Source organism: Eretmochelys imbricata, chromosome 21 (genome assembly GCF_965152235.1).
Source record: "Eretmochelys imbricata isolate rEreImb1 chromosome 21, rEreImb1.hap1, whole genome shotgun sequence".
Taxonomy (NCBI): Eukaryota; Metazoa; Chordata; order Testudines; family Cheloniidae; genus Eretmochelys; species Eretmochelys imbricata.
In genome coordinates, this window is record NC_135592.1 from 9,141,877 (window position 1) to 9,168,957 (window position 27,081).

A 27,081-nucleotide genomic window follows, 5' to 3' on the forward strand; every position below is an offset into this window, starting at 1 on the left:
ATTGGGGAGTAATGGTATGGTATTTAAAAACAATACATCTGTTCAGACAGTGTCTCCATGTACCCCACACCTTCCACATCAGATAGGTAACAATAGCCTCGCTTTGCAAACAGGGAGACGAGACGCAGAGAACTTAGGGGACTTGCTCATGGTCCGAAAGCCACGGATGGAGCTCAGGAGTCCTGGTTCTGAGGCCTGTGCCTTAAACACAAGATCATCCTTCCTCTTGCTTCCTTGTTTATCAACATCATGGGTTCCCAGGTGTTTGAGTGTGCAAACCTTGGAGAAGAGAGAGAGGCCAAGGGTCAGAAGTGAATTGCTAACAGGACTGTGCGGGATGGGAGTTAGACAAGTCCTCTCCCTCTGCTGCACTTTTCTGCTCTGGATTGACCTCTGTAGGACACTTTGTAGTGTCACAATTCATGGGAGTGGCATGTCTTGACTGAGTGGGAAAGGTAACCCGGTCCCCCTGATCACTCTCAGTTCCCTAAATATACAAGGAAACATCCCTTCCCTGCATTGCCAGATTCACTGCTCCTGCTGCTCAATTGTGTACCTCCTGCCTTCTTCATCTCGAATATCTCTCCTTCCCCCCCACATGTCTTCAGACACAGCAGTCTGGAGAAAAAATTCTGCTTTGAACCACCTGCCATCTTCCCCAAGTTACGGATGACGGGCTATCCCAGTGTGAGCTAGCAATTAGAGTAGTGGACCGGGAGCCAAGACCCCTGGGTTCAGTTCCACAGTCTGCATGGGCGGGTGGTTCCCAAACCTTTTCCTAAGGTGAATCGCCAACTGCATTTTGTCTTATTTATTTTTGCGACCCACCATTATGTATATGCACCCTCTGCCCCGGCACTGCAACCCTAACCCCCGTGAGCCTTGCCTGTACTGACCAAGCAGCTCCTATCCCGCAGGGCTGGGCCCAGCTCTGGGCTCATGGTGGGCTCACCCCACCCCTGCAGGAACTCCCTTCTGCCTCGGGCCAGGGGAAGTGTGTGTTTGCTTAGGCAAAGGACCCGTGATGGGTTAATCTGGCCCTAGATGTGGTGACCCACTTAGAACCTTCCTGCGACCCATTATTTGGGCAACACTTGTCCAGGGGATAGAGCAGATGGTCACAAGTCAGGACTCCTGGGTTCTATTCGCACTGACTCCCTGTCCCCATCTGTAAAAAGGGGCATCATGACACTGAGCTGTACCTGCCTCGCAGGATGGATGAGTCCGTAACACTCAGTACTTTAGAAACAGTATGTCCCAGGTAGGGCGGCTCCCTCTGGAGCCCCCTTGTCTCTGCAGGCTTCTTTAGCGCTGCTTCACTGCACCTGAATGGGCTCCCATCCCCTTTGTATGGACAAACAAGAGCCCTGTCTGTGTCTGGCTGCGTCGCTCTCCGTCACCTCGTGCTGCTTCTCTCGCCTCCAGACTCTTGCATGCAGGCTCGTGGGACAGAAGGGGCATTGTTTGCATTGTTCGAGAGTTAAGGTTTCACTCTGGCTTTGGGTTTAATGACTCCTGACAGTCTCCCCACCACCAGGCTATGGGGAGCACCTATAGGTTTAGGGGACAAGGGAGACTGGGTGTGGGTCATGCTAGGTAAGTTAAGAGACAGTTAAACCGTGTCATTCCACTTCCTGTGCAAGGCTCTTTTCTTTCTTCCTCTTTCTCTCTCTGGCTGTCTCTTATTTTTTTTTTTTTTAACGTGTTCTTTCTCTTCACAGATCTTTCTTTTGGCTCCCACCAGCAGCACATCAGTGGGATTTCCCTTGAAATCCAGGAATAACTAACTGGCTATTACCCTCTTTCTTCTCTATCTGGCCTATTCTCTTGTCTTTCCCTTTGTGCTCCCATCTCTGTCCACAGCTGGGTTCCTGGCCCTTGGGTTTCTCTTGTAGCAATAGAGACATCACCTGGAAGCTCTCCATGGAAATAAGAGGCAGTCTTGGGTCTGGGTGGGTGGCAGAATGTCTGGAACCCTGACTGGTCCCTTGTCTCAGAGCTGGGAAGTGCCTCAATCCAGGGCATCGATTTCCAGCTTCCAGGAGAAACCAGCACATAAAGGTCAGTGAGCGCTGGGGTCTGGATTCGCCTCACTGCACAGATTCCATGCATTGCTGGTTTTCCTCACCCACCTGCTTTCTCTCCCTCTTATCGGGCTCTGGCACTGATTTAGGAGCTCTCTCTCCTTCTGCCAACTGGCCCTGGTTTGACAGCAAGGCAGAGCAAGTTTGTCATGAAAGAGCCTGGCATCCGAGTACAGGCAGGGTCCAGACCTGAATCATTTCCTCTCCCAGAGCAGGGACAGCAGCTAGTCCAGGCACAGCAGGACCAGAGAGATGAAGGCGAAGATTGAAAAGAAATGGAGGGGCCTGAACTGAGGCTCCTTGGCTCCAATTAGATACATGGCTGTGTGCAACTGCTATACCCACAGGACCTTCTGGTACCTGGCATTTCTGAAAATCAGGCCTTGCTTATCTAGGTGCCAAAACATCGACCAGGGCACCCCATTTTAGACCCCCTATTTTTGAAAATCTTGGCTGAATTTCCAGTCCCTCAGCAGAAGATGGCCTACTGAGGTCTGTGGGGTGGAGAACATCAGGCCTGAATCACTGGAAACTCATCTTGCCCCCTTCCCTAACAGAGGGTTGTGCCTTTAGTCCCTTGATATGGCAGCATGCCTGGGAAAGGGGTTTGGCTCAATGAATGGGGAGTGTGCAGCATGGCCTAGTGGTTAGAGGACTGGACGAGGACTCAGGAGACTTGGTTCTATTTCCAACTCTACCACTGGCCTGCTGGGTGAGTTTGGGCAAAGTCTCATCCTTGCCCAGTGCCTTGGTTTTCCCATCTGTTCAGTGACCTCCTTTATAAAGTGCTTTGAGCGCTCTCGATGAAAAGTGCCAGATAAGAGCTAGGGATGATTATTTTTTCCAAGTGCCTGCAGTGGATCATTCCAGATCAGTGGCCGAAGGTGGAAAGATGAAGTCTTTGAAGCTGTCATGGGAAACAGTTGATAGCTTTTTTGTGTATCCTTTCTTTTGGGGGTTGGTTTATTGCTGTGGCTGTTTTTGTGGTGGGGCCCAAAGATCAAAGCCCTGTTCTGCTCGGTGTTGACTGGGAGTCAGAGGGTCTTTCCCTGACTCGGGGAGGCAGTTTGACTTACTGGTTAGAGAACTGACTTCCCACGCTTCAGTTCTCTGCACGACCACAGGCTGGCTGCAGGTCACTCAGCCTTTCTGTGCTGCAGTTCCCCAGGTATAAAGCAGGGATAATAATCCTTTCTTTGCCTCCTGTATTTCGATTGTAAGCTCTTCCGGGCAGGGACTTCATTACATGTACGTACGGCACCTAATCGCCTCATAGTTAACCCTTATATCATGCTTTTCAGAGTGATCGCCCAGGAAATAATCACAGGCTGGTGCTGCCTTGGTAGGACTGGTCTTGCCATCCTTACGGCATGCTGGGGCCCTGATATTGGCTGGGAGGCCACTGGTGGTAGAGGTCACTTGGCTGTGGATGCAGCTGTCATACAGAGAAAATACTCTGTGTGGCCCCGGGCAAGCCCCTTTTGCCACCCTGTGCCTCCGTTTCCCCATCTGTAAAATGGGGATAACGTTACTGACCCTCCCCACATGAAGCATGTTGAGATAGCGAGGTGGCGGGCACTCCCCAACAGTGCTGCCATTAGATCCAGGGCCCTCGGGCTTGACTTAATCCTGTTGCAGCCTTTGCTATGGTCCAACCCATCCCATGTCTCTCAGGAGAAGCTGTGACCCGCCCCACGCGAGCGCCATGGCGTCGCGTATCGGCCTGCGGATGCAGCTTATGCGGGAGCAAGCGCAGCAGGAGGAGCAGAGGGAGCGGCTGCAGCAGCAAGCGGTGATGCATTACATGCAGCAGCAGATGCCGCTGGCCCCCACGCCTGCCATCAACACTCCAGTCCAATTCCAGTCCGCGCCGTCCGTGCCGGGAGAGGTCTTAAAGGTACAGTGCAGATTAGTTTGTTTTCTTCTCTCCTTGGGGGGGGTGGGGGGCAGGGGGGAGTCTTGGTCGTGTTGAGAGCTCTAATAGTTTTTCCCTGCCTGGGGGGTGTGTGGATTTTTAGGTTCAGTCGTACCTGGAGAACCCCACCACGTACCATCTGCAGAAGTCACGGGACAAGAAGGTCCAGGAGTATATCTCTGAAACCTACGGGAATAAGTTCGCTTCTCACATCAGCCCCGTCCGGCACTCTCCAAAGCCTCCCCCAGCTGCCTCCCCGGGCGTCCGGCCCGGCCATGTCATGTCCTCTTCAGCTGGCAACAGCGCTCCCAACAGCCCCATGGCTATGCTCAACATCAGCTCCAACCCGGAGAGGGAGGTAAGGAAATTGCTTGGCTTTATAGAGCAGCAGGATGGAATAGGGGAGAGGAAGTGAAGGATTTAAAAGTGGCATGTGATCAGGATCTCTCCAGTCCTGGCTTCTCTCAGCAGGAGGCGCTATAAGGAGCAGAGCGGAGAGCTGGGATTTCCCAGCAGGAGGCACGGTGGGACATAGGATGTAAATATTTAGCTAGATGTAGCGCATTTCATGGACAAGGCAGCTCATAGCATCAAAAATGAAACCATGGAACTGAGGAAACCCTCAGCTGTCTTGTTTTTGCCCAGTGACCCTGCATCTCCAGCCATGTGCTTTGTCAGAATGCAACTTTCTCTTCCAGATAGACGAGGTCATTGATGACATCATGCGTCTGGATGATGTTTTGGGCTATATTAACCCGGAAATGCACATGCCCAACACCGTGAGTGTCTCTGATTGACTTCTGGCCTGTTATCCTGACTGTGGAGGGAGGGGAGGAGTCTGCATTTGACATGTGCTGGCCAGGGAACTGTTAGAGTATATGTGCTCGAGGGTATGGGGAAACTGAGCTCTTCCAGCAAAGGGTAGCTGCAGGGAGAGGGTGACTGTGCTACCCATACCCTCTGGGCTGGATTGTCCGTGGCTCTCCGCCCCTTCCATTGATGGCCGAGAGCCAGGGTAACCGCTGTACGCTAGTGCGGTCTAGCCTCGGGGCTGTGGGGAGCAGAGTGTAAGCTAGAGCAGCTACTGAGGCTGCTCTAACTCACACTGGGGGTCAGACAGGCTTTTGGCTGGTCTCAAAATATAGGGAGGCTCACTGGAGGCATGAAGCCACCTTTACCACCTGCCCCCTCACTTCCTGCCCTGAGCGGAGTTCGGCTGGAACTGAGAAGCTGGCAACTGGGGTGTCCCTGCATTGATTGTTGCTACTGACTGTCAAGGCCGCAACCTGGGATTTTGCTGCACGCTCTCCGTATGTCAGCCCAGCACCCGGCAGGCAGTGGGAAATCATGCGTCATGGTGTGTACAAACTGGCTGAGCCTCTTTCCCCCTGCCCAGCCCCTAGAGTTGTAGTGATTATTATTGCCTAGTAAGTCAGCAGCCAGTGCTAGTCTGAGCTGGCTGCAGCCTGACCTAGAGACTGTAAACATCGGGTTGGCATTGCTGTGTGTGGACTGGGGGAGGGGAAAGCAGTGCAATAGCATGACTGACTGCTATGAGACTCCACGAGTCCTTTCCTTAAGCTTCTGCTTTTAAATGAGCCCCAAAGGGCTGGGAGGGCGTAAGAGATCCGTGACTGTCCCCCATTGTGCAAACTCGGCAGGGTTTGAGGCCTGAACTCCCAGCACAGGCTGCTATCACTTGAACTTTTGGCCTGACTGTGAGGATTGCAGTCTGGTGATTAGAGCAGGGGAATTGGGAGTCTTGGTTTCAGTTCTTGATTCAGCCACTGCACGTCCACGAGCGAGTCCATTTACCTTTCAGTGTTGCCATCTGTAAAGTAGGGCTAAGGATATCTAACTCCCAGGGTGCATGGTGAGGCTTTCTTGATTGTGCTTTGAGATTCTGTCACTGGATGGAAGGCACCATAGCAAGGTGAAGATTGATTGATTGATTTTTAACACCCTCCTCCCTTTCCATCACTTAGCGTCCCACCGTGAGAACGTATAATGCGGCAATGAGGCTACTTAGCGCTTTGTCAATGTTTATAGCTGGGATTTTCAGTGGGGCTTAGAGTTAGAGCTAGGAGTTAGAGCCTAGTGCCCAGTGAAAGTCAATTCCTCCCTTAGAAAATCTCAGCTTGATGGATTCAGTGTCCAAGCCATCACTGCCCTGCCCCTCGTGAATTAGGTCAGTAGCCTTGTCCTCATTTTGCACATAGGGAAACCGAGGCACAGAGGGGTGAAGTGACTCACCTAAGGTCCCACAGAGAGTCAGTGGCAGAGCAGGGGAGTAGAAACCAGCAGTTTCCAGCTCCCAGTTGCATGCTCAGCCCCTAGATTGTGGTGCCCTTCATGCCAGGCCTTGTGATTTGGAATCTTACTGGAGAGCCAGCCCTGAGCCAGCTTTCTAGCTCCCTGATCCCATCTCCCGCTCCTCCTCCTGCTGGATGAGAACCATACTAATCATGTGCTCCCTTGTTTTTCAGCTTCCAATGTCCAGCAGTCACATGAATGTATATAGTGGTGACCCCCAGCTGACGGCCTCCCTGGTGGCTGTCACCAGCAGTTCCTGCCCTGCCGACCTCACTCAGAAGAGAGACCTGACAGGTAACGCATGTGAGTTCTGACTGCAGCTTATGTGTGTGTCCGTGTCTGTCAGGTCGGGCCAAATCCTGCCTCAATGCTCGTGCCACTGATGGTAGCGAGGGTTACGCGGGGTGCGGGTCAAACAGAATCCTGCCCACTCTGTTTGACGTTACGTACTGAGTGATGCTGGGAGAGGTGGGGAGAAAACACAGCTTTGTAACAAGCGTGGTGTGACCTCTTGGGTCTTTCTTGTAGATGCCGAGAGTCGTGCCTTGGCTAAAGAGCGTCAGAAGAAGGACAATCACAACCTGAGTGAGTGGTTGGTTCATTCTAGCTGTATGGCTGGGTCTCCTGCCCTAGTTCCCTTCAGCCCAACCCCCATTCTTTTCCTGGAGGCACCTCTGTCTGTATCGCTGGTTTCCCTTTCACTCTGCCTTCATCCTGCTCATCTGTCTGAACAGCCCGTTCCACCTCGCACCTCTTGTGCATGGCCTACAGGGATCCCCACAGCATCTCCGAGCAGAGCTCCACCTAACCCGGTATCCTGGCTGACAATGGCCAGTCCCAGATGCTTCAGAGGAAAGTAAAAGAAACCTCATTATTGTGATTATTTTATTTTTATTGCAGTAGTGCCTCAGGTCCCTAGCCATGGACCAAGCCCCCACTGCGCTAGGGGCTGTCCATATAGAACAAAGAGACAGTTCTTGCCACAAAGGTCTTACAATCGAAGTAAGATCAGACAGTATCTTCTGGACAGTTATGGGATAACCTGTTCAGAGGGAAGTTTCTTCATGAGCACTGTCAGGCCCTCACCGCTAGCTTGCGGCCTGAAATATGAGGGTTTGTATCCCATAGATATTGGTACCATGTCTAATGTAACTCTAATGTTCTCTTTCTCCATCAAAATGTCTCATCCTTTGTTTGTTTGAATAGTGCTAAGCTCTTGGTCTCAATAACTTCCTATGCTAAATAGCATCCTAAGTCTCTCCCACCCCACCTCCAAGCCCCCTTGTCATACCCAGTACCTCCTATGACACCGCATGTTACCTTCAACCACTTCTCTCCCATCCAATATGGCTCTACACTACCCCATCTCTCCCAACAGCTCTTGCAACCCACCCTCCTCTCTAAACTGTCCCTCGCCCACTGAATGTTTCCCCATCTAGACCTTTGCCACCCCACCTCCGACTGCCCTGTGCCTGTGAAGTCGATCACATGTAAACTGCAGTCCTCCAGAATTGAAGGATGCATGTTTGGGTGATGAGGACAGGCCAGCTTCTGAATGGCTCTCCTAGTCCCTCGGTCCAAAGCTGGGTAAGGAGAACAAGGGACGAGAATCTCTCTGGGGAACTTGCTGATTTCCATAATCCAGGTTGGGGACAGTGGGGGCTGAGAGTGGTACAGGCTGCAGAGAGTTGAGGCTGGTCCCAAATTCCTAAACATGGGTCAGTTTCCAACTCTCTCTTTCCCTTCCCTCTCTTTAGTTGAGAGAAGACGAAGGTTTAACATCAACGATCGCATCAAAGAACTTGGAATGCTGATCCCAAAAGCCAATGATCTGTAAGTACCACTGCAAGCGGTACAAGTCGCCTTGTCTTAGATATCCCACGTGGATTTGATGGTGCGTGGCAGAGGAATTGTTAAGGATAGTCCAAATGGCGTGGCCCTGGGGGATGAACCTTATTCTGTAGATCAGGAGAAAACTTTCTAATTGCAACTGTTGAGTGTTCGTCCCAGAGAAACAGTGGGAGTCCCGTTGTTTGACCTGTAAAACTTGACTGGACAAGGCACCTGAAAATTTACTGTGGAGATCAAGCCTGCTCTGGCCAGGGATGGACTAGATGTAGATGATTGTCTGCCATTTCCTAGTAATGGGTTGTTCCAGTGCTGAGCCAGATTCTGTTTCACACATTGAGAATTTTCATTCCTTCATCTGATCTTCCAGCTGGGCAACTGCTTTGATACTGGTCGGTCGGGTGTCAGTGTCTGGTCCCACATCGGATTCCCTAGGAGTCTGGTGCTTGGTGTTTTCAGAGGCTGGGATAATGGCGTGTGTGTATTGACCCGGGCCAGTGCCATTCCCTACATGAGTGTGTCCAGGAGGTAATTCAGGGCATTACATTTGCAGAGAGGCATTTCAGTACAGCAGCTTGTTAGAACTTGTCCGGGCCTTGGAGTTGGTTAGAAGGAGCTAACAGCACAGATTGTAATGACTTCTCCCATGTGGTACCCTAGAGATGTTCGCTGGAACAAAGGGACGATCCTGAAGGCCTCGGTTGATTACATCAGGAGGATGCAGAAGGACCTGCAGAGGTCACGGGATCTGGAGAATCACTCTCGGCGTCTGGAAATGACGAATAAGCAGTTATTGATCCGTATCCAGGTGTGTTCCCATCTTCCCCCTGTCCCTCCATTCTAACGCAGCCTGAGGATGCATCCACACTGTAATAAGAGACCCACGACACGGCCGTGGGTCACCTGGGTCAGTTGACTTGGGCTCACGTGGCTAGAGCTGCATGCTAAAAATTGCAGTGTAGCCATGCAGTCTTGGGCTCTGAAACCCTGTGCAGGAAAGGGCATTGGAGGGCAGGCTCCAGCCTGACCTACACTGCTATCTTTAGCTCCGCGAGTCTGATGCCGTTGACCCGGACTCTGAGACTAGGTGCCACAGGTTTTGGGTTTTTTTCTTGGTGTAGACGTACCTTAAAACACCTTCAGGGGCTCAAATTTTGTTCCTGCCCCTTCACAGGGGGTCTGGGCAAGATTCTGTTCTCCCTTAAGGCTGTGAAATTAGAGCATCTTCCTTGACCTAAATGGAGTCCGTCCAGACTCACACTGGCATCACCTGAGATTCATTTCTGCCCCTTTGAGATGCTCCATGCACACACTGGGCCAAAACTAGTGAAGTCTCTGGCTAGGTTCCCATTGACTTCAGTGGGCTTTGCATCGGGCCCCTAGCAATGCTGTTTGCACAGCTGACTTATTGCAGACATGCAGGTCCTTTAGGGGCCTGCTCCTGCCTACCCTCTTCCTCGCCTGGGCCATTTCCATTGTCTTGTGAGTGCTGCTTTGCAGATCAGGCCCTCCGCTTGCAGCTGACCGGTTCCCACCAGTGGCAGGGACGAGCTAGTTTGGGAGCGCTTCCATTCAAAACAAGGAACACTTGCAACTCTTGGCGTTCGCGTGGGAGCCAGGCTTGCTGTGTTTGTAGCTGTCCCTGCCGTGGGGAGGCCTGTGCTTCCCAGGCTGTGGCACTTGGGCTAACACTTTCAAACCTATTTGCTAATGGCAGGCTCCAAATCCATCTCTGGGCACCTAAAGAGAGGTTTATAGGAGCCTCAGTGTGGATTTAGGAGGCTCACTAGGCCGCCAGGTTTGGAAAGATTGACCTAGGGTTTATGGTACCTGGTGCTACCTGGATAGGGATGCTGACGCCAGCTTTAGCCAGGGATTTCATGTAGGTTAGCGAGCAGCCTGCTTGCACTAAAGCACTGAGCCTGCAATGTCTGCCTCACCTTATCCTTGGGTCGCTGATCACTGGAATTCAGCCTACGAAATAGAAAACCTGGCAGGGACTGGGGACTTTATGGATTAAAGTTTGAATTGCTGTTTTCTTCTTTGCCTCTTCCTCCTTCTTTATTTCCCTGGGCATCCCCTGTCTTTGTGTAGTTTGCTATCTTTCTCTTCCGCTGTCTCTCTTGGAATCTCTTCACCCCTCTCCCAAGGCCCCTGTCTGTCTGTCTGCCTTTTCCATCTGGCCTTGTCACCAGTTCAGTCCCCTGAGAAGAATGTTCGAAAGGGGTGGAGCTGCTCGAGGATTTGAAATGAACCATGCTTAGTGGCCATGGGGAGAGGTGGGAGTAACCACAAAAATGCTGTTAGGGCTTCTGGGAGCCGTGGTTCTTATTTGCCTTCTTGGAGTGGGTGGCGGCCAGGGCCAAGGTGGTCAAAAGTGCCTGACTTAAGACATCTGAAACGGTCCTGATTTTCAGAGGGGCAGGTGCTCAGCCCTGTCTGAAAATCAGGCCCCTTGAAGGCATCTCAAGTTGGGGGCCCAAAATAACCCGTCGCTTCGGACAGTCTTGGCCTGTAGCGTCTGCACTTTGTCAACCCTCTGGTCCTTAACATGACCATGGTGCCTTTCACCCATTGTTTCTGGCTGCTGGATTGTGTCAGTTCAGCTTTCAGGCTGGGGGAGGGTTCCCCACAGAGCAGTTAGTGGGGCGAGACCATCTTGGCTCCCTCCTGCTCCCTGTTACGGTGGTGTTGGTGCCCCTCGTAAGGACTCCTGGTTTGTGTGCTCTGTCCTACAGGAGCTGGAGATGCAGGCGCGCCTCCATGGGCTGCCTGCCGCCTCGCCCTCCGGCGTGAACATGGCAGAACTAGTTCAGCAGGTCGTGAAGCAAGAAGCGACTGGAGAGGACGGGTCGATGGAGCCTCAGCAGCCCCAGCTACCTCCAGACCAGGAGACGCAGCAGCAGCTGCCGTTGCTACCTCCGTCTCCCTACCAGCTGGACTTTACCCACGGCCTGAGCTTTGACGATGGCTCCAGAGGGTTCCGCGACCAGCTGGACCCCAGCCAGAATGTCTCTTTCCCCTCTTTATCCAAGAAGGAGCTGGACTTGATGCTGATGGAGGACACCATGTTACCTCTGGCTTCTGACCCCTTGTTCTCCGCCATGTCCCCTGAGGCCTCCAAGGCCAGCAGTCGCAGGAGCAGCTTCAGCATGGAGGATGCTGACATGCTGTGACAACGAGCCGTTCGCAGCCTGGGGGAAAGGACGAGGAGTGAGGCTTGTCTGTGAAGACACACATCCCCCCCCACCCACTCACGAGGACCCCAACCCACACTTGAGCCTACGTAGAAATAAATACATTTCTCTATGCAAGCGTTGTCACAGTCACTGGGAAAGTCAGACCCTTGTTGCTACAACTTGATCTGCAAACTTTCTTGCTTTGCCATGAACTGAGCGGAGCTCCCTGGCTTGGAATGACCCTAGATTTACAGCCCAGCTGCCTTGCCTTTCAGCTAAGCTTCCCACAAGCCGCACGCAGTGCAGAAGTGGAGGCTGGAAGCCAGGCCATCAGGTATGAGAAGGAACCTTCAAGTCCCAGCGGAGGCTAACAGGGGGCTTGTCGCTCAGAGCGCCTTGCTGCAAATGTGCATCCAGCCAAGCTTCACCACGTGACCCATGTTCCCTCAAAGTCTTCCCCAGCCCTGGCGCTATTGCTCTGAAGACGTCGGCAGAGGCTGCCTTGTACCATGTTCCCGCATTAGGCTTCCCCTTCCCTTTTCGGGCAGGGATGTGCAGCTTTCCCAAGGGAGGGTGTGGTGTCCCTAGTCATCATGGAGTAGGGGAGGTGTGTTTCTCAAGGCTCATTGGGTAAGAAGGCTGCAGGGGGGAAGAGGAGGAGGAGGAGGGCAATCTGAACAAATTATTTAGTGATACCAGAGGGACACTTTCAAAGCTGGGAGCAGGAGTGGGATGCAACAGCCTCATTTATTTATCACCGGGGTTTGTAAAGGCACCGGCTTTGAGAGTGGACCTACTGAGTCCCACTCAACTTCCGCCCCGTGAGAGATGGGACCGAGCCTCCAACTTCAGAAGTGGGTTCCTAACCCTCGAAAGCGTGGAGGGGGTTGGGATGCCGTTTTGGGGCCCATCTCTGCTTCCTCCCACTCTGTTCAGATGAATCCCAAAACTTCCAAGTGATATTCAGTCAAAACCATCAGTGTGCAACTAAACCCACACTGGTGTTTCTGGACACCAGCTTCTGGCTTTGCACCCTCACTTTTTGGTGCTGGCCATTTTGCACTATTAAGCACTTGGGCGGCTTTTTCAAATGCTCCTGAGGGTGACCAGAGAGCGAGTGTGAAAAATCGGGGTGGGGGGTAATGGGCGCCTGTATAAGACAGAGCCCCGAATATCAGGACTGTCCCTGTAAAATCAGGACATCTGGTCAACCTCGCCGGAGCGAGCCTCCCAGCCGAGGCAGACGTGCTAGCTGGGCTCACACTAGCAGGAGCTAAGAACAGTAGTGTGCTGGTTGCATCGCGACCCAGGGGTTGAGACGAGCTTGTACTCATTGCTGCTTTACCGTGCCATTTACACTGATTTTTAGTGCACTAGCTGAAGCAGAGCGAGCACATGTTCGCCTGCCCAGGCTGGCAGGCGCACTCCCATCTGCACCCTAGACGTGCCCTGAGTGACTTGTGACTACCAAGTATCGCGTTGGGCTAAATCTGAACCTGAGACCTGGAGGCATGTGTGTGTGGGAACCTCTACTATGAACCACACCTGGAAAGGGGGTTTGAATGCGCCTCTGTACACTGAAACCTCCAAGTTGGGACCCTCACACCCAGCATCCCCAGTGCCTGAACCTAGCAAATCAAGCTCATGGAAGGCACCCTAAATAACTGATTCAGTTATCGTCAGGGTGAGCTTAGAGCCCGTCTTCCGTTAAAACACTCAGTGGGCCAAATCCTGGCAGGCTTTGAGTGCCCTCTGCTCCCAGTGAAATAAGTGAAAGACCTGACTGAGTTGTTTTCTTTCTCAGTCTTTACTCAGGCAAGCCACCCATTGGGGCCAGTGGGAGGCTTTGCCTGAGTTAAGGGGCCTCTGGGTTTGGCTCAGCGTGTTCAGTGTCATCACGAATGCGTGGAAGATGGCCACACGAGGTCAAGTGATCTGGATCCAAACGCTTTCTGCTGAAACATCCATGGGAGGGAATTTTTCTGCCCTTTAAAGAGCACAAACCCAGCCATGGATAGAAGCTGGGAAAAGTTACGTGGGGTGTGGGGGGAGGGATGGAGGGGGAATCTGAGTTCACGGCTCAGTGAGCTTGGCTCTGAAGAGGAGGAGAACAAGGTCTCTGTTCTACAGGGTTCTCCGGCAGCACTGAGGAGCTCAGTGATATGGGGAAACTGGTGTTCTAAATCTCTCGTGTAGGTGCTCCTCCAACCCATGCCACCCTGTCTTGAGGTTGATCCCAGAACCAATATCCATTTGACGAGGAACTGCCAGGGAACATTAAAAACAACTTCTTCCCTCCAACAAGTCCCTCTTCGACTTCCTGTGTCTTCATATTCAGGTTGGAATCTCTCTTGCTGGGCGTGGTGTCCTAGAAACCACGGAAATTAACCCTGCTGAGCTCAAAAGGAAACAGTGAGGAGTTATACTGTTTCGGCAAAGGGCTGTTCTGTGTCCTCATTGTGGCTCCGTCTTCCCCCTCGCCCCCAGTTGCTTCCATGTCTGCTTCCAAGTTTCTGGCAACACAAGCCATGTTCTCGCTGATTGGAAGAGGATATTTCCATCCCTGACCAAAACAAGGTTTGGTCCATTAAGAGAATGGAATCAAGAACTCCTTCAAAATGACCAGCACTGGCTCCTGACCCCATTCGTGTCGTCATGATTCAGAGCTGGGGCTTTTCAGACAGAAGGCAAATCGGTCTTTATACCGTGTCTTTTGGATCCTTAATATAAACCTGTATCTGGGCCCACGCGTAGAGACTGGGTAACAGGGCAGCCACCCTGGTGTGAAGCAGGAGGATGATTGTACATTGGTAATGATTGCCAGAATCTTAGCCAGGGCTCTTTGGCTTCTAAGAGTCCATCCCTCCCCCCCCGCCCCCCCGAAGAGTTTCTTTGCACAGCTTTGTAGCTGAATTGTTTTCTGCTTTCTCAGTGCTGTTGATGTCGGCACAGCCGCAAGGGGAATTGGGGTGGGGAAGAGGAGGAGGTGGGGGGGGATCACTTCTATTTAAAAGAATAGACAACAGTATTCTACAGTAAGAGCCTAAGGGGCATGTGGGGAAGATGGGGAAATCTTTAATAATGATTAGGGTTGTCAAGCAATTAAAAAATTTAACCGCATAATTAATCATGCAATTAATTGCACTGTTAAACAATAACAGAATACCATTTCTTTAAATATTTGTGGATGTTTTCAACATTTTCAAATATATTGATTTGGATTACCACACAGAATACAAAGTGTACAGTGCTCACTTGATATTTATTTTTGATTACAGATGTTTGCACTGTAAAAAACAAATAGTATTTTTCAGTTCACCTAATACAAGTACTGTAGTGCAATCTCTTTAGCATGAAAGTTGAACTTACAAATATATAATTATGCACAAAAAATACCCTGCATTCAAAAATAAAACAATGTGAAACTTTAGTTTAGAGCAGAGGTGGGCAAACTACGGCCCGCGGGCCACAACCGGCCCGCGGGACCCTCCTGCCCAGCCCCTGAGATCCTGGCCCAGGAGGCTGGCCCCCAACCCCTCCCCTGCTGTTCCCCCTCACCCGCAGCCTCAGCTCACTGCGCTGCCGGTGCAATGCTCAGGGCGGCGGGACTGCGAGGTCTTTCCGGGTAGCGCAGCTGCAGAGCTGCGGGCTGACCTGGTGCTTTGTGCTGCACGGTGGCGTGGCTGGCTCCAGTCGGGTGGCGCAGCTGCTTGTCCTGGTGCTCTGGGTGGTGCGGCTGAAGCGCTGCCAGCCATCGGCGCTCCAGGCAGCGCGATCGGGGGCAGGGAGCAGAGGGGGTTGGATAAAGGGCAGGGGAGGTCGGGGCGGTCAGAGGGTGGGGAACAGTGGGGTTGAACGGGGGCAGGAGTCCCGGGGGGTCAGTCAGGAATGAGAGGAGGGGTTGGATGGGGCTGTGGAGGGCAGTCAGGGGTCAGGGAGGGTTGGATGGGGCCAAGGGTCCTGGAGTGGGGCCATCAGGGAAAGGGGGGTTGGATAGGGGGCAGGGGCCGGGCCACACCTGGCTGTTTGGGGAGCCACAGTCTCCCCTAACTGGCCGTCCATACAATTTCAGAAACCCGATGTGGCCCTCAGGCCAAAAAGTTTGCCGCCCCTGGTTTAGAGCCTACAAGTCCAATCAGTCCTATTTCTTGTTCAGCCAGTGGTTCAGACAAACAAGTTTGTTTACATTTGCAGAAGATAATGCTGCCTGCTTCTTGTTTACAATGTCACCTGAAAGTGAGAACACGCATTTGCATGGCACTGTTGTAGCCGGCGTCGCAAGATATTTACGTGCCAGATGTGCTAAAGATTCACATGTCCCTTGATGCTTCAGCCACCGTTCCAGAGGACATGTGTCCATGCTGATGACGGGTTCTGCTCGATAACGATCCAAAGCAGTGCGGACCGACACATGTTCATTTTCATCATCTGAGTCAGATGCCACTAGCAGAAGGTTGATTTTCTTTTTTGGTGTTTTGGGTTCTGTAGTTTCTGCATCAGAGTGTTGCTCTTTTAAGACTTCTGAAAACATGCTCCACACCTCCATCCCTCTCAGATTTTAGAAGGCACTTCAGATTCTTTAATCTAGGATCAAGTGCTAGCTATCTTTAGAAATTTTACATTGGGTATTGTCTTTGCATTTTGTCAAATTTGCAATGAAAGTGTTGTGGGCAGCAATATCTCCCATACATGTTAACAAACTTGTTTCGCTTAGCGATTGGCTGAACGAGAAGTAGGACTGAGTGGACTTGTAGGCTCTAAAGTTTTACACTGTTGTTTTTGAGTGCAGTTATGTAATCAAAAAAACTACATTTAAAAGTTGCACTTCCACGATAGAGATTGCACTACAGTATTTGTATGAGATGAATTGAAAAATACTATTTCTTTTATCATTCTTACAGTGCAAATATTTGTAATACAAATAATATAAAATGATCGCTGTACATTTTACATTTTGCATTGTAATGGAAATCGATATATTTGAAAATGTAGAAAAACATCCAAAAATACTTAATACATTTCAATTAGTATTCTATTGTTTAACAGTGCGATTAATTTTTTTGAGTTAATTGCATGAGTTAACGGCAATTAATTGACAGCTCTAGTAAGGATACCACATTATACCCCAGTAACTGCCCTAAGTGTTGCAGGAAGGCTACAGCAAATGGTAGTGTTTGGGGCCATTACTGGAGAATGATGTAATATCTTTCCTTTATTAGTAATGTCTGGATCCCAATCCTCAAAGTTCAGGAGTGCTGAGATCCAGGCTGTATAGATCAGGCCCCATCTCCAGCCCTGATTCTGCACTGAGAGCTGCGCACGTGGGACCCCTGCGCGCGCGCACGCAGCCCCCTTGACTTCAAACCCTGGGGACTGGTGCTGGGCCAGGACCTAAAATCACAAGGGAAAACTCAACCTGCCAACTCCCTGAGAAGGAAAGAGCTCGTGAATTGGATCATAGGGTGCTGAGTGTGAACGTGACCACAGGGTACAGCTCTGGGGCAAGCGCGAGTCTGTGATGGGAGTGAGATGATCTCCAGGGTGTAGGCAGCTCCCCAGCTGACAATGAGAAGTGCCAGTAGGAAGTGACATTTGCATGTGATGGTAAAGAAAGCGAGTGAGAGAAAGTGGGGGAGAGAGGGCAGCACCTCTTTCCCCTTTTGAGATGGGCGATCCCCAGCCCCTGGCAGTCAGGAGAGTCAGTGAAGAACAGGGGAAAGGGATGTCCCTAGCCTATGTTCCCTTTCCCGTATATTTGGTAGCAGGAGAGGGAACGACTAACCACTGCCCCGAGATAGCCGTCCAGCAAGGGGAGCTCTTGCAAATGTCAGTGGCATAAATGCAGGGTCTCGGGGGGAGGTGAGCAGCCAGGATTTTCTGTGGCTCTTTCAGTGAGTGGGGGCTGCAGGACGAGCGATGGGAGTGTCCGTTTTGCCATGTTAAACCAAGGCGAGGGCTGCCTCCAAGTAACCATTATTATGTGCCTATGAACAGGAATAGTCCTTCAGAGCAGGGCCCCTGGAGCCCTATAGACTTGTGTTAAGTGCCTGTGGATATTCATCCTCCAATACAGCCATTATAGACTCCGTTACACAACACAAGTGTCTGTGTGGACGCACTGTGTCCCTGTACACATTTGAGCAGTCACCCGGAGAGTCTTGGGGACTTGTGCTAAGTGCCTGCAGGCAGGCAGCATGCATCCTCTGCAGCAGAACTTGTAGAACCTTATAGATCCATGTTAAGTGCCTATGGATACATGGCTTGTCTGCAGTCTCACACATGTAGACCTGCAGGATGTAGGCTAAAAATCCAGCAGATACTGGAATTGGTGCATGGTCCGAGCCAGTCTAGGAAGAGCTGGTGACGTTCTCGCCAGTGAGCTAGGGTAAGGTTCCAGGAAAGGCAGGTGGGAAGCTGTGCCCAGTGGGATGAGAGTCAGATTCTTGGAAGTCCTGGTGGAACCATAGCCAGTGGGCTGAGAGGAACGTACCTAGATAGGCCTAGTGTGCTTTGTTGCTCAGACGTTCTCATAAGGAGAGTCCCTTAGAGGAAAATAAAACTGCCTGGTTTGAATCCAAAGCTCTTTCTGAACCCACAGCAGGTTGATTCTGTTATAACTGTGCACTATTCGCGGCATGCTTCAGCAAACACAGGATGCAGTATATCGTGTGCATTATGCCGTGTGCTTGAGTGGCTTCAGGACACGGTATGTACTAGGGATGGGCACATATGTAACCTTCACTTAAGATGTCAGCTTGAATCACTTGGCTTTTTTGTTCTTGAGGTCTGAAACTGTGGCATGCCTTTACGCTTCCTGTCTGTTGGTGGGTGGGACAGGAAGTGATGTCATCTAGTGGAAAGATTTTCCTGGTCTGTTGCAGCATCTGCAATCTGACCGAAACCAAGATTTGTGTGGGAAGATCTGACATCATAAGATTTCTGATAGGATGCGGGCCCAACCATCTCAGAAAAGCATGTGAATTTGGGAGGGCAAAGCTTGGAAGCCATGTTTTGCAAAAGAGACTAGTGACTTTGGGTGCTGTATTTTCAGACAGTGCTGAGCACCCCACCCTCTGAAAATCAGGCCCCTTTAAGATGCCTTGAGTTGGGTACCCAGAATCACTGGTCACTTTGGAACATCTTAGCCAGACATTTCTTGAAGTGCTCCTCCTCAATAGTATATACCGTAGTGCGGCATGCTTCATGGACTGTGAGTTGCGGTGTGTGCTGTATGCAGAATGGGGTCAATGTCTGTCAGATACAGTATATACTGCGCTCGGCTCATGGCTATGGGATGCAGAACATGCCTCATCATTATCCCCTGCTCCAGCCAGCGTGAGAAGTGGGGTGCTCCCCATGCCATGAGAGAACAGTCGTGGATTTTTTTATCTTTTGTGTTTTGTTTTTTAATGCACTGTGCTCTGATTCAAAAATTTTACTACTGTTTTATAAATAAATGTACAAAAGAATGAACTGGAATGGGAAAAAATCATTAAAATATATTTATTTACAGCGTATCCGTGTGTAGGGGTTTATTTGTGTGGGGCGAAGGACAGCAACCATGATGATCCCATGCATTTCCACAGTGGCTGTCATCCCAGAGATCTCAGTGGTTTATGAAAGCAAATCAGTATCACTTATCCTCATTTTACAGAGGGGGAAACTGAGGCACAGAGTAGGGAAGTGACTTGTCCAAGGTCATGTGGGCCAGAATTTTCAGAAGGGTTCATATCCCGTAATCCGGGACAGATTTTTCCAGAGAGTTCTGGTCACCAGATTTGGAGTCAGGAAGGAATTTTCCCCCCAAGTCAGATTAGCAAGAATCAGATTTTTTTTCACCTTTCCCTGTGGCACAGGGTGTGACTTGTCTGCTGGGATCACCTGGGCATTTTTCACCTAGTCAGTTCCCTGACATTGCAGGGGTCTTGGGTGCACCAGGCAGAGACGAGAGACCAAGGTGCCACCAGTGCCCAACAGTACAGTTGCCTGAGGACTAAAATGCTTTAGTTTACTTGAAGTCTTAGGGCTCAGCATAGGGGTATTAAGGGGAAACTGAATGGCCTGGGATATGTAGGAGGGTCAGACTAAATTGTTTGGCCTTAAACTCTATAATATTCTGTGAAACTATTTAGATGCCTAGATATGTAGCCAGGTTTTTGGAAGAGCCCTGCATGTGCTGAGTTTTTGAAAATCTGGCCATGAGTGTCACAAGGGGGAGCTGCTGTGGGCTAAAAGTCTGTTTTTTAATTGGGTGCCCGAATGAGAGGTGAGCTCTGCTGAAAGCCGGTCCCAGGAGTCAGTAGTTCTGGGACACTTTATGTGACCGGTGGACTTAGTGTTCGAATCCTGACTGCCATCAGCCACAGGTACTTTTGAGTTCAATGGGATCAGGATCATCCCCTTCAATTTGTCCTTCCATTTGTCAGATGCTTTTTTACACACCTCTCCTCCCATGCATGTTTTCTCAAATGATGCTATAGTCTTTATGCACGCATGTAACCCTGACATCCAAATATGCCTGGTGGTAGAGAAATCTGTATCCGTATCTATAATTCAGGATCATTTCCAGGATGTAATTTTTGCCCCTTGATGCTTGTCACTGAGAAAAACCGGATCCTTATTTATACAGGTGCACGATTATTGCATTTGAAACATACTGCACTTGTGACTTAGGAGCACAAGATGGTGCTGTTGGCACAGCTGTTCCAGAGCTTTACATTCCTCTGCAGGTTTTGATTTTGAAGCTGGAGCTCGCTAGCCTTCTGCAAAGAAATCAACGAGAGGAACTGGACTATAATTATTGCCCTTTGTCACGGGTGCTGAATAGTGACTGTCAGAAGCCCTGTAAAGACACAGCAAAACACCCAATTTTTGGGGGGAATTCAGACTATTTTGATTTATTTTTAAATGTTGTAGAATTTTGTTTGCAGTGGTGTTGCAGCCATGCTGGTCCCAGGATAGTAGAAAGACAAGGTGGGTGAAGTAATATCTTTGTATTGGGCCAACATTGCTGGCGAAAGAGACAAGCTTTCCAGCCATGCTGACCAACCCGCCTGGGGGGCAGGGCTATTATATCCAGTGTGCAGATGGGGAAACTGAGGCAGGCTCTGACTTGCCTCAGGTCAGGGAGTCTGCAGCAGAGACCCAGGCCTTGTGTCTGAGGCCAGTGCCCTCACGAGGTAGCCATTCTCCCTCTGTAGTTGTTTGTGTCCCACTCTCTAAAGTACACTGGCTCTGTGGTGTTATCAGCTGCCACCCATCCTCAGTGGGTCAGTTTGGGAAGATCTCCGATACGCACGTGCAGTGGGGGTGGCGTGCTAACTGAGAAAGGAACCCTGAATCCACGGTGTGTCCAGACTCTGGCACAATGAACGTGACAAGTCTGGCTGGACTCTGTTCTGCGGCACGCTGGCAATGTACTCCTCTGGGTGATGGACGCATGCCATGCGCTGTCCCTGCTGTGGTGTAGGGCCTGAGTAAGTGGCATACTGCCAGCCTGCCAGAGATGGAAGATAATCATCTCTCTCTACCTAAAGCACTTCAAGTAGCTGTTGAGCAAGGGACCCTTTCTAGTGCTCTTGGGGGGAGGTGTGAGTCCCACCTTCAGCCTCGCTGTAATTCGCTGGTTGCAGCTCTCAATCTGAACTTTTACGCTCTGCAAGTGGGATGCAGGGACTGGCCTCTGAATACATTCAGGGGTTCTCCCGCAGTGTGGTCAGGTTTCCCTGGGGGTTGGGGGTGTCTGAGAAATTAAGGATGAAGGGAGAGAGACAGCAATGCCAACATTTCCCTTGAATCTCTCGGGCTATGTCGACACTAAAACCAACGTGCGGTTCCCCTGCGTATGTCCACACCCTCAGCTGTCTCTCCGCGGCTGTACTGTGCTGCTATTGATGCTCACACAAGCTTGATGGGAGCTAACGTAGGCAGACCCGAGCAGGGCACTCTCGCCCCTCCCTTGTTGGGTCAGTGTAGCCTTGGTGCTCATGCCCTGGAGCCATGACCCAAAGGGGCCTCTGTCGTGGTTAAAGGTGAGGTTGCGGAGGCAGGACTCCTGGGCTCCACTCTGAGCGCTGGGGAGGGACTAGAGCTTGAAACACACTTTTTTATGGCTGCCTGTGGAAGGGAATGTGGTTTAGTGGATAGCCTGCTGGCCTTGGCTTTAGGGGCCCTGGGTTCTAGTCCTGGTTCTGCTGTGTGCCTCAGTTTCCCCTATCTGTAAAGTGGGGATGATGCTGACCTCCTTTGTCAAAGGTTTTGAGGTCGACTGATGGAATGTGTTACGGAAGAGCTGGGTGGAGCTTTTAGTGGTTGCAGCAGAGGGGTTGGGAGTCAGGACTCCAGGGTGCTGCAGACAGCTCCTGGCTGGAGCATGGTCTAGCCATTACAGTGAGGAGCTCGCAGTCAGGGTTCTCTGTCCAGCTATGCCGCTGTGTGGTCTTGGACCAGTCAATAAGACCAACAATGTTCATACTGGGTAGCGAAGGCTCGGCCCCTAAGCAAATGGCCTGGTTTTCAGAGGTGCTGAGCGCTAATGGCTCTCATCAGCTTGACACTGGTTGAAGATCAGAATTTGGCCAACTTAGTGCTAAGTGCAAATGAAGCTCCCCCATGGCTGTGAGAAATCCAGCTTGGCCCACAGGGCTGCCGTGGGTGGAAAAGCAGAATTTCCCCAGCCCCTCCAACCCCCCCTCCCACCAACCAGCCCACTGGGCCCATTCTGACGTCCTGCCCTGTGTCTGAGGGGCTGTGTGCCTGGGCCCGGCAACCATGGTGACACCTTGCCGCTGCAGGCCTCTGATTAGCAGTCCAGCTGGCTAATTAAACCCTCTGGGAAGGTGGGTGCATGTCTCACAAACAAGCCCGATCCTACCTGAGGAGCAGTGCCTGCACCTTTTAGAGCCTGCAGAGAGGGCTGCCTTTGACTTCCACGGAGGAGCAGGTATTTTTTAGTCCTATGTTATCATGCAGGGGCACAGAGTTCGAGTTTGCCTCTCCCCACCCAGCCAGCTTCCCTCAGTCAGGTTCCCTTAAAACTCCTCGAACTCCTGCATGCGCTGGAGATGGATTCAAGGGCCTCCCCTGAGTTGACCCAGCAGCCTCCTTTAGTGAGGCTCTTGCCAAGAGTGCCGTAGTCCCTTTGCTTCCATGGCTGGGGGAACGGGTCTATAGCTGGGGAACATGCCAGCCCTTCCAACCAGGCTGCAAAGTTTAGGAGCACAGGTGAGATGAAGCTGCCTCGTTCTGATCGGGTGATCTGAACAGCTGGAAGTTCACAGGAATGGTTCAGAGCCGGGCGTTTGGTTCCAACAAGATGGGCCGTTTTACAAAATTTTCATCTGGATCTGGGTGCAGATGTCTCGTGCTCTAAAGTTCAAGAGAGTTGGATCTGAGCCCATTTATCGGCAGAGGGAAGTGAGGAAACTAGCTTATTGGATCTTTTTCTCCAGGCTTTTTGGTTAAAACTGAGGGCCTGATCCAATACCCATTGCAATCAATGGGCCAGATCTCAAGTGCAATATTGATGTAATATCTCATTTGCCCTCTGTTAGGTGATTAGCTGCCAGAGCAGGGAGACAAGCTTGCTGATGTAATCTGCCTTTTCCATATTCCTGCAGGTTGACATTTTCACAAGTGCCTAAGTGATTTAGGGGCCAACGGTCTTGTCTGTGCGGTGCCGCAGTGCAGACTCCAGGGGTGTGACCTTGCTGGTGTGAACTAAAAGGTGGTGATGTAGTCCTGTTTCAAACACGACTACGGTAATGTGCATGAGCTACCTCATAGTTTGCACCAGCATGGTCTAAGTTGGGTAGTTAGCACAACTCGCACCCGCATAGTCTGTAGTGAGGTGTCGTGTAGACAAGCCCGAAGTCTCCCTGAGGATTTGAGTTCCTCAATCACTTTTGAAACTGGAATTCGTCTCCTCCGTCACTTTGCTTTTGAAAATGTTATCCCCTGGTTTTTGAGGCTGGAGATAGAGGATGGCCCAGGGATTAGGGTGCTGGTCCGGAACTCAAAAAACCTAGGTACAATTCCTTGCTCTGCTCTAGGCTTTTTGTGTGACTTGGGCAACTTATACTCTGTTCACGATCTATAAAACGCAGATAACAGCTTTTCCCAGGTGCATTGTGAGGATAAATCCATTCAAGGACCGTGAGGCACTCAGATACTACAGTAAAGGTGGCAGCTAAGTACCCGAGGGAGACAAGTTCTGTTTAATCATGAACTACCCCAAAAATCAAACCAGAATCAAATCCCTCAATATCAACCTGCTGCACCATACAATCCAGGGGTTGAGCATCTGCTCACCAAAACTCCTCACGTGTCTAAAGCTTCAAGCGTCCTTGCCAGTGAGATATTTTAGGGAAAAGCTACTAGCCCAGGCCCCTCCGCTCATGTGGAGCTGCAGCATTTTTGTCTGTCACTCGTGAAAAGTTCCAGCTGTGGGTCAGCTCCCCACAGACGCCAGAATTTTAAAAATAAAATAAAAAAAGAATACTTTAAAATAGACTTCTGGGATGGAAAAATCACACAGGCTAATCTTGGAAACTTTGTTAAAGGGGGGGGGGGTGAGGAGAGAGAGAAAGTAGTTTCAGACACTTACAAAAAAAAAACCCTGATTTGATTTATCTGGGGAGTGTGAACACTAAATAGAGAACAGCGCCTGAAGTGTGAATTATTTCCTATATTAACACAGAGAAAAACTGATAGCCTTTTCATGTCAAGAGAATAGCGAGGCGGGGAGGGAAGAAGGGGGGGTGAATGACATTGTTCAATCTCTGGGTTTGCTCACTCTTTATCAGACTGAGATCAAAATTTATTCCCAGGATGAGGCCTGCGGCCTGGCTGAGGCCCTAGAGATTTTTAAGGGCCTAATTAAGAAAACAGGATGAAAATGGCGAAATAAGAGGGCAATTTACTTCTTGCAGAATAGGGAGATCAAATCAACTTATGAGCAATTAATGTGCACAAGGAGAGAATAAAGGGATGCCGGGATATGGTAGAGGGCCTCATTTTAATGACATGCTCTGGTGTTGGCATAGAGGATTACTCTGAAGGTCACATGTAGATTGAAACGACCTTGCAGATTCTTAACCCTCCTTCCAATTAATAGAACCAACTCAGAAATGCAAAAGACCCTGGCTTGGAGCGCTGTCATCCCTTTACGTTCAGGAAGGTTGGGGGGAGGGGGGGAGAGGACGAAAGGGGGTTTCCTTCAGTTAAACAACAGCTGCCAAAGATGGGGAACTTGGGCAGGCGGGAGAGAAGGGCTCTTAATTACAGCATACGAGCCATCCAAAGGAAAAAAAAAATCGGTGTCAAGGCTCCAGCTAGGATATAAAAAGGCAGGAGCGTGCTAGGTGGGGTTGCAATTCTTATTAACTCCCCTGCAGGGATAACAAGCACATGGCTGGTGTGCTGGGTTGGAGTCATGTTGCTGTTCTCTTCCTTGGTGGGGGGGACTCTGGGACCAGGAAGCAATGCTGACAGGATGAGGGGGGTGGTGGTGGTGGTGGGGCTTTAAGCCAGATCCACAGTTGCTCCTGTAGCTTGTGTAAGCTCTTTGCACCCGTGCAAAGTGTGTGCGAATCACAATAGTCCCCTTTTGCACAGGTGTGTATGACTGCATGGGGCAATGGGGAGCAGGGCTCCCTGATCCTGCCCGATGGTTCATTTCCAGCAGTCTCTTGCACCAGTGCAAAGTGGGTGTGCCTGTGGGTGCTATGATTTGGGGGTGTTTTACCTCCACTGGGTACAGGGGTAAATGCCCATGCAAGGCACCGGCCAGGGAGAATCAACCCAATATGTCTTTTGAATGATGTCAGCCCCATTTCCCGTATTTTGTCTGTCGGTGGAGCCTAGCTCATTGAAGCTCTTTGATGGTCGTGGCTGAGGCCTCAGGGAGGGACTGCAATCCAGTAATCGATAGAAAGAGAAGGGGGACCCGAAAGCTGACGTTTGGCTCTGACTCTGGGGTTGGGGACCCCCAGCCATCTCTATGAGCTGGATGCATGTCACCTGGCTATAAACTTCCCTTAGTTACTCAGCTCCTTTGGACAACTAGGGACAGAGTCTCAAAAGAACCCACATAGGCATGTGAATAAATAGGTCAGTTTCCAAAGGGCTATAACAGCATCCCAAAGCTCCCACTGAGAACCATGGGGAATCCCCTCCCTACCCCCGCTGAGAACAATGGGGAACACCCTCCCCAGAACCATGGGGAATCCCCTCCCTACCCCACACTGAAAACAATGGGGAACACCCCTCCACCCCCCACTGAGAACCATGGGGAATCCCCTCCCTACCCCCACTGAGAACAATGGGGAACACCCTCCCCAGAACCATGGGGAATCCCCTCCCTGCCCCACACTGAAAACAACGGGGAACACCCCTCCACTCCCCACTGAGAACCATGGGGAATCCCCTCCCTCCCATCCCCATTGAGGGCAGTGGAAGCTGTTGGGTACTGAATGGGTAGTGACTGCAAGGACACACCTTGTAATGCTTTCTTGGCCCCTTGTTCTTGTGCTGGGCAGTGTCGCACGGCGACAGCTGCATGCTGAGGCCAGATGTGATGAGCTGAACTGGAGGTGGTCTGGGCTTTGTGAAATAGCACCCTGATCTGTGAATATAGTTACACGGCAATGTATGCCCAGGGTTAATGGGACTTGAGCCTGTGGACCCTGGGTTTTCCAAGCCCAGGGCTTGAGCATCCACATGACATATTGACCTTACGTTAAGAAATTTGGATCCCAGGCCCCACCAGCGTCCGCCCTGTGGTACGGAGAACCGAGTTTAGCCAACCAGATCCCAGACTTCTTAGTGCCCTCCAAAACCATGGCTGCTCTAGCCCTTTGTTGAAGGTGCAGTGTGGGGAAAACGGGACAGTCCGCCCCCGTATGACACATCCCAGCTGAGATTAGGGCCCCACTGTGCTATGCGCTCTATACATACAGAGTAATACAATCCCTGCCCCCAAAGAGCTTACAGTCTAAATAGATCAACTGTACATTATTTTTATTATTGAGTCTGCAAAAAAACAACAACCCTACATAACAATCTGGACGTGTATCTGTGCACATTTATTTGTTTTTCTTAAAGTTAATTAAGTATTTTAGAAAAAATTCTCAGAGTGGCCACCAGCAAAAGCTGGTGGCCGTACTCTGAGGCCACCAAAAAATATTGTGAGAACTCCTGTCCTAGAAGCTGTGTCTCCAGATCGCAGTAACACCCTGCAATGAATGCAGAGGGGTGCTGCAGGTAAGGGTGATGGGGCAGCATCAAAATTTTACGGGGTCCCAGACCTGGAACGATCGGCTCGGCTGAAAGATACCGTTGTGGTGCACACACAGAGCTGGGTGTGGGAGGTCCGGAATCACAGCTGGCTCATGCAGGACAGAATTGAGGTGCATTGGCAGAACTAAGGAGGGGCACAGGACTAGAATAGCTGGGGTGTTAGGTTTGGACTGATATGGTCTGAGTGATATACATGAGGGGAAACTGATACAGCACTTACCTGCTGGGGTGGGGGTGGGGGGGATCATAGGCTAGCAGTTGGAGAATAGGACTCAAAGTCAAGATTTCTGGTTTCTATTCCCTGCTCTGCTACTGGCTTGCTGTGAGACCTGGGGCAAGTTACTCGATGGTTCTGTGCCTCAATTTCCCCGTCTGTAAAATGAGACTAATAGTACTTGTCTTGCAAGGACAGTTGGCAGGTTTCAGAGCAGCAGCCATGTTAGTC

At 50.8% G+C, this 27,081-nt stretch overlaps 1 protein-coding gene across 6 annotated transcripts in view; it reads left to right on the forward strand.

Annotated features, from left to right (window-relative positions):
• The window catches only part of TFEB (transcription factor EB), a 72,486-nt gene that overhangs the window by 35,104 nt on the left and 10,301 nt on the right, over positions 1 to 27,081 (forward strand). For 2 of the 6 annotated variants that reach the window (XM_077839316.1, XM_077839317.1), the window contains exons 2-9: positions 3,759 to 3,981; positions 4,103 to 4,357; positions 4,698 to 4,778; positions 6,486 to 6,615; positions 6,841 to 6,897; positions 8,070 to 8,145; positions 8,821 to 8,968; positions 10,899 to 14,266. In XM_077839316.1, coding sequence (XP_077695442.1) covers positions 3,790 to 3,981; positions 4,103 to 4,357; positions 4,698 to 4,778; positions 6,486 to 6,615; positions 6,841 to 6,897; positions 8,070 to 8,145; positions 8,821 to 8,968; positions 10,899 to 11,336 — 1,377 coding nt within the window. In that variant the 5' untranslated portion in view covers positions 3,759 to 3,789 and the 3' untranslated portion in view covers positions 11,337 to 14,266. Of the gene's footprint in view, positions 1 to 2,989; positions 3,007 to 3,758; positions 3,982 to 4,102; positions 4,358 to 4,697; positions 4,779 to 6,485; positions 6,616 to 6,840; positions 6,898 to 8,069; positions 8,146 to 8,820; positions 8,969 to 10,898; positions 14,267 to 27,081 lie in introns of those variants that run through there. The other 4 variants (XM_077839319.1, XR_013348526.1, XM_077839321.1 and 1 more) reach the window with 4 other exon arrangements.